This window comes from Monopterus albus, unplaced genomic scaffold (genome assembly GCF_001952655.1).
Source record: "Monopterus albus unplaced genomic scaffold, M_albus_1.0 scaffold253.1, whole genome shotgun sequence".
Classification (NCBI taxonomy): Eukaryota; Metazoa; Chordata; class Actinopteri; order Synbranchiformes; family Synbranchidae; genus Monopterus; species Monopterus albus.
The window spans coordinates 462220-470085 of NW_018128133.1; the positions used below are offsets into that span (position 1 = coordinate 462220).

Consider the following 7866-nt stretch of genomic DNA (forward strand, 5'->3'; position numbering starts at 1 on the left):
AAATTTGACCCGTGCAGGACTGTGGTTCATGCGGTCATATAGCCTATTTATCCTATAACCTACTGTGTCCACAAGTTCTTCTATAACCTTGTTCACGTATTTAGTCTTAATTGGAAATGGCAGGTGCAATCAGTCACTTGTTGCAGTATTGCAGTCTGAAGGAAATTAAAGGTAGTGTTTCTGCAGTAAAAATGACTGGGCTGCTTTTGACTACATTACATTTATTTGTCAGTTTTGTTTACTTACTTTGCCGATTAAGATTTTACTGACAAAAACGTGGTGCTTAGACAATACTTAAGTGGTTCAAAGCACATCCACCTCCAGAAGCTACAACATTAAAATACTTCTTACACACATTATGAATGAATCAGTGATAATAAATGAATGCGTGTTATATGAATGGTAAACAAAATATAAACTAATGACAGTGCATTGTATTTAGTACTGACAGGTCAATACTGCTCTCTGTTGGACAACACTGAAAAGAAATCCTTTGTTTTCTGTGTGTTATTTTAATGTGCCATGAAAAAGTGATGTCACAATGATAAATGATTCAGTCAGTTACACAAAAAAGTTAAATAACTCTCATTTAAACTTCTTTTTTAGTATCACTTTGCATAATTTGCAGCACAAAAATAATTTCTGCTATTGAATATAATGTAATATTGTTGGTGACATCTCATGTATGGCTGTGTTTCCATTGCGTTAGTGTAACAGATTGATTGTATCTTTCTTTCATTTTCTCTCTTTCTCAGTCCTGGTCCATTCAGTAGGCTATTTATAGGCTTAGACCAGGGTTTTTATATTCATCATCTGCCCACTCCCATCAGGACGCTGTAAATATGACAGAGAACAGGAGTTCAAACTATCCTGTCAGTTTCCACCATGTTAGCATTAATTGTAGTTAATGTTTTACTGTTTATTTACAGTGTATTTTGTTGTCTCTCCAACTTTAACAGAGGGATGGATCTATGTCCACAGATGTATTGCACAACCTATTTCCACAACATAAAGTTTGTTGACATATAAAATTATCACTTGACAAAACCATGTAATGATGGCAAACATGTTCATAATACATTTGCAATGGAAACACCTTCCCTGCCTTCACGATGTGGACATGAAAGACGAGGCCTGTGTTCTTTACAACCATGTGACCATTCGACACTAGAAACGAGGCTGTGCTTGAAAATGAGCAGCGGTCAAAAGTAGATACTTCAGTATTTATGTGCAGTTTGAGGTATTTGTACTTTACTGAACTTTTAAACTTTTGTGACAGAATTAGTCACTTTACAGATTAAGATGTCACATAGTAACATATGTGTTAAAAATAAAACCAGGGGTTTAAATAATTGTTGCAAAGGTGCAAAGAAAATTAGCTAGAGTTGCAGCTTCAGATGCCTCCTGGGCGCCTTCCTAGGGAGGTGTTCCGGGCATGTCCCACTGGGAGGAGGCCCCGGGGAAGACCCAGGACACGCTGGAGGGACTATGTCTCTCGGCTGACCTGGGAACGCCTCGGCATTTCCCCGGAGGAGCTGGAGGAAGTGTCTGGAGAGAGGGAAGTCTGGGCATCTTTGCTTAGACTGCTGCCCCCGCGACCCGGTCCCGGATAAGCGGAAGAAAATGGATGGATGGATGGATGGATATAATAACTAGCTGTATTACCTATCAATTAAAAAGATTAATCAACTAATCAACTCATTACAGCTCTAAAATGCTCCAATATTTCACAAGAAAGCAAAAATATGAGTGAAATTATGCGAATTTGTGTAGCAGAACTTTGTTGTTTTATTTTTTCTATCTCATTTATTATCTCATGACCCCTAAGATTTATGTTGTGACCCTTTGGAGGGGCCTGACCCCTAGGTTGGGAATCACTGGACTAAAACACCAAAGTGAACAGCAGGTAGAACTACTGTAGCTCCACTTCAATTACTACAACAGTCAAAATGCTGCTTACATGCTGATTCAGCTGTTATTCCACAGTATAAGTACTTTTACTTTTATTACATTAAGTACACCTTTTACATTATATAGTTTTACCTTTATTTAAATAAGATTTATAACTCGTGTTGGAGCACTTTTACATTAATGTATTGTTACTTTTACTTCAGGTAAAAGGTCAGAATACTTCTTTCACTACTGGAAATTCATTTCACAATTCATATAGTCCTGTTGTTTATATGACTCAGCTCTGTGACGTGTTCAGATCATCTGACTGCAGACCTATGCAGTTTCGACAGACATTTTATTTGATGTGACACGTTGCAAATGAATACGTTGCAACTCAGTACGTCACTGCTTTCACTTTGTAGACATGTGACCTCATTCAGTACCTTTCTAATACAATGTATGTATATATGTAAACTAAAGGTACAAAACACCCACTATCAGGTACAAACAGTACAGGTGTGTGTTGTGTTCTGCAGAAAGTTGCAGGTTTTATATGTTATCTGCTGATTAAAGCTGCCCATAACTTGTAAACATGGCAGTGTATGTAATATGAGTGACAGGAACGTAGCTGTGACGTAGCTGGGGATTTCTCAGCAGCCATAAAATACGTCACCACTCGTATTTAAGCCTTGTGCTTCTATCAATAGATCAAACCTGTTCCTTCTCGTCAAGCCACAACTACAGCGCTTTAAAAGCACAGAGGGAAAAGAAAAACTGAGCTTTTAAAGGTGTCTTCTCTTTCCCAGACATACAGAAGCTTTATAAACATGGCTGAACATGGTGAGTACCCAGGAAGATTTGAATTTTAATCAAGCTTCATGTAATATGTAAATGTAATATTCTCAACCTGTGTCTTATGCACTCAGAGTTTGCTGCCACTGTTGATCACTTTGCACGTGAACTACGTCAAGTTGGAGACGAACTTTACTGGAGATACAAACTGCTGGAATTATTGATTAAGAACTACAAAAGTGTTTATAAAATCAAGTGACACATGATGTCATCAAGATGAACTGGATATTGCTAAACTGGAAGATATTCAACCAGCCAAAGCTGAAGAGTCCTAGATATAAACTCACCACGTAGTAAAATGGGGACTCTCAGGTGTGCTGAGCATAAGCTTGTGGAAACACCTTGCTGTGTGTGGACTGTCAGCCGACTGCAGACTTATAGTGGAGTGGAGCCCAGATGTATGTGGTGCTGCTGATCCACTCATTCAGACCCATGGACGATTGGACCAAAGAGGATTTTCTGAATGGGAGTAGTTAGTGGAAGAAGTTGATTTTCACGTGTACTCTGTACATTCTGCTGCATGTTATTCACTCTAAAGCTGTCGCATTTATGTTAACTGGAGACTTGGAAGAATGACTCATTATATACTCAAAAAATGTTTTTCTTATGAGAAGTATTTGACGAGTTGCTAATAAAAGATGCATATTCAATCAGTCAGTATTTGGCCATGTGTATTCATTCATTCATTTTCTACCGCTTAATCCCTGAACGGGGTCACGGGGCTGGAGCCAATCCCGGCCAGCAATCGGGCGAAGGCGGGGTACACCCTGGACAGGTCCCTAATCCATCCCAGGTCTAACACATAGACGAACAACCACACACGCACTCCTATGGGCAATTCAGAGACACCAATCAACCTAAGCTGCATGTCCTTGGAGGAGGAGGAAGGAAGGGAGGGAGGAGCCTGGAGTACACGGAGAAAACCCAGGCAAGCACGGGGAGAACATGGAAACTCCACACAGAAATGTCCCGGGTGGGGCCCGAAACCGGAGCCTTCTTGCTGTGAGGCAACAGCGCCAACCACCATGCTGGCAGCAGGCCAGGTCTGCAAGATACCCTCATTCACCTAAACCACAGGACAAGGGCTCCACCTACCTGTCAGATGGCTGCTATGATAGTGGTCCCGACGGCTCAGTCATCTGAGCCATGTGTATTATGGTTGTGAAAGTAAACTGCATCGCATCTGTTGAATGAATGCTAGAATAAAACTTTGTTTGCTGATGTAGATTTAGATGACTGATACAACTGTCCTGTAAATTTGTTGTAGGAGCCAGCGGCAGGTTAGCTTAGCTTAGCATCAAGACTTAAAACAGGTGAAAACGGGTAGACCTATCAGCACCTCTAATTCTCACTCAATAACAAATGAGATCTTTCTGGTTTAATAAGTATAAAAACCACAAGTAAAACAATTCACAGTTGTAAGGGGTTGGGATTATATGGCCGTAGGTCAGAAGGACCAGTAACCTGCTGGAGTCTCCACTGGTGGCCTGTAATTTTGCATGGATTGAACAAATGAAACCTTAATTAGTGACCTTGTTGATTTTTGTTTTTGTTAAACATTTGGCAGAGAAGGGCTCCAAAGACATGTTAGTTTAATTGGTAACTAAACTGAGTGAGTTGTCTGTATAAAAAATTGTCTTTTCCTTCAGCTCACTATTGATGTCAGCACTAGATTAGTCTGATAAAACTACAAACTAAGCATCTAATTATTTGATACATTTATGGGAGTATTTAACAAGCTCAAAAGGAGAAAACCAAACACAAATGAAAGTGACCCATGTGTATATATATGAAATAAAAAAGACAACAGCAAAGCAGTGCTAAATTCAGGCACTTAAAGGATCTTTATTTTGTGTGGTAATACAAAAGCATACAGAATTATAGAGGATAGGAGAGAAGATCCCTTTCATTTAATTCCATTAGATCATACACATAAAATGACTAATAATTACATATAAGCTTTTTTTCTGTAGCTACATCCACAAGTACCCCAGTACCCTCCACCAATAGCATGCATGGTCTCTTTGCTGTAAACTGATCTTAATAGTTCTTTTTACCTACAGTACAGGCATTTTGTAGTAAAAAAACAAAAACAAACAAGTATGCCATGAAACAATAGGTGATGTAACTTCATACACAGGTCACACCGGTCGGACCAGAATGTTTTAGTCCTGCACTAAAGCATGTTAAGTTTTGTTGCATGTTTTTCCAACCATTTCAATCTTTAACAAAGGTTTCATCTGAGGCTCAAGTAACCCTCCCATCATCTCCATATATGAAGAAAATACAACCTGTCCACATGGGACTATCAGAGAGAAATTACATTTAATTATGACATGACATACAAACAGAGCAACATTATATTGCAAAAGGAAACTTAAAGGATCAATTCACCCAAATTACACAATATACAGTATTACCTCACTTACCTCACTTACGTTTTCCTAAGGGCGAGTCCTTCAGCTTGAACTAGTTCCACGGGAAACCATTTACAGTAAAACCTGTGGATTAGTAACACGGAAACTTCGGAATGAGATGCCACTGCTGACGACTTTACTGCTGATAAGCGCCTTAAAAGGACACTGCTTCCACCCTCACTGCATTAATCTAGATTCAGATATCTCAGACAGAAAAACAAAATAAAACCAAAAGGTACCTACAAGGCTAGATAGCACTAGTGTTATCTGAGAACATGGGATTCTTTTGACATGTAATTTGGGTGAATTGAACCTTCAGCCTTTTTGTAGTCCAGTTGGCTAAAAACTCCCCGCCTATCTGTATAAGCAACTGCTAATGATCATATTGTGAATCTTGTTTAGGCTATTCAGAAATCCAAATCTGAACAGATTCAATCACTCTCTTCCACCTTTACATCTTGACTTGTACTTAAAAATAAAAGCATAAGCTTTTTATATGTCCAAGGAATGATTTCTAAGTATTCATAAAGATCGATAGCTGTAATAAAAATAAGTGAGATTTATTTTTGATTCATGAGGGGGTTACTCATCACACCCCCAAACAAGATAAACAAAACAATCAATCTATCAGTTCTATCCTACCTACAGGGCTACTGACTGTGCAAAGTAGTTGATAAAATGCAGCCTACTCCAAGCATTGAATAGCAACATAAACTGAAGTGGAGAAATGGAAGACTGGTCTCATTCTTTCAAATCTGAACAGACCACTGGAAAACAGCTAACTAATAAAAAAAATATTTTTAGAATTTTTTTTAGAAAACATATTTAGACTCAAGGTTTAATTCTTCATTTACGTGAGGGTCTATGAGGGCTAAATTACCGGGCTCACTCTTCACGATGTCGCAACTGAATGCAAGTCTGTATTTAGGTCCTCTCTTTCCTCCTTAAAACACAATGAGGAAGAATGTGGAAAACTGAATTTAACAGAGATGAGAGAGTGAAACCTTCAGGTAGTATGTTCTAACAGTAAATAAGCATGAACTCCCAACACAAGTGGGAATGAATAGGGGAAAGCAGAAGACCTATGTGAGTGCAAACAGCATCAATAGTCACGTGAACAAGATCTCTGGCTAGATCTTGAAGCAATGGAGAGATGATTATTTCCTTAGTGTAGAAGGGAAACTTGGGCCCAGTCAAAATCTTCATATTCACCATGACTACTGCTGCCACCTGTTTTGTTCTTTGATGTCATCTAACACAAACCCATCCATATGTAAGGACGTTAATAGGTGCATCCAGCTTCACAGTGGCACATTATTTACCTCACCGTATGAAAGCAGCCAGTCGTTTTTCATTGAGCGATCTTTCCAACCAAATGTTACTTGGTGCAGCCCACCACCAATTAGATTGCACTGGGTTAATAGGGACTACCACCAAAATGTCATCCGGTATAGACGTACAAACAGGCTCCCCAACCAAAACAGATTGTCTCAATAACGTCTGTCTGATTATGTGAAGTCCTTCAATCAATTAAATAACACAGACCATAGCCAGATGTTCCAGTACAACCAGGCAGGTGTTTTCATTTAGTGAACGCAGCCACCACAGCCCACATAAGTTCATTGGCGCTGGGCTTTGTGCTCTCTTTCTCTGGCTCCAGCTCTAGCAGGGTGTGGACTCTCTTCATGCCCAGGTCGTACTGCTCATCTTGAAGGGGGGCGAAGGCATTCTCAAGAACGTCGGAAGAGTGGGCCAGAAGGATAAGAGCCAGAACCCGCTTGTCCATGCGGTGGGGATCATTGACCCACTTCTCCAAAACAGAGTCCTGGACCTTCTTGACAAGGCGCTGCAAGAAATAGAAGGAATGTATGTGTTTAATAGCCCTTATATGCATCACATTTAAACATTATATACTGTACATTCAACTAGGTGAAGGAACTAGCATTAAACACTAACAGGAGTAGTTACTATTTTGGGAAATAATACACCTATTTGCTTTCTCCTATCTATCTATTAAAGGTACATTAAAATTTTACACACTGACAAATCAAATGAAAATGGGCCAGGACGTGGTGTCTCTCTGCTATATTCACCCCCTCCATGACGGTCTGCTGCCTACAGCCTACACCCAACAGTCTCTCCTCACCAATACTTGGCTTGAGCTCACACAGGATTAATCTCCCCCACCTACTAAATTCTTTTCTTTTTCTACCCCGCATTCAATACTGAGCAAAAGTCTTGTGAAACCATTTTAAACATGCAGAACTGAGATAGGTTTTTTATGCCACAAAAAGAAGATGCATAACTGTATTCTATTCTTTATGAAAACAAAGAATTACAGTAGGAAACCGTGGTTGAGTAAGGGATTACAGAATGCATGTAAAAAGAAGAATGCGTTATATAAAGAATTCATAAAGGACAGATCCAAGAAGGCAGAAGAAAAATAAAAGTTATATAAGAACAAATTAACTGCGTTGAGGATATGTAAGAAACTCTACTTACTTACTTACTCTACTTACTCTAAAGTATTAGAGGATAATAAAAATAACATGAAAGGTACTTGGAATATATTAAATAAATTGATTAGAAACAGTACCAGCAGGAGTAACTACCCTCTATATTTTATGGACAATGATACACCGGTCAACAGATTTGAGGATGTAGTTGAGAAGTTTAATAGGTTTTTTGTGAATGTGGGTCCTGG

General features: G+C 39.1%; 1 protein-coding gene across 1 annotated transcript in view; it reads right to left on the reverse strand.

Moving 5' to 3' along the window:
• Positions 1-4566: 4566 nt before the first annotated feature.
• LOC109972361 (Golgi phosphoprotein 3-like) overlaps positions 4567-7866 on the reverse strand; it is a 9219-nt gene continuing 5919 nt past the window's right edge. The window contains exon 5 of the mRNA XM_020621155.1: positions 4567-7008. Within this exon, the coding sequence (XP_020476811.1) occupies positions 6745-7008 (264 nt within the window). The 3' untranslated portion in view covers positions 4567-6744. The remainder of the gene's footprint in view (positions 7009-7866) is intronic.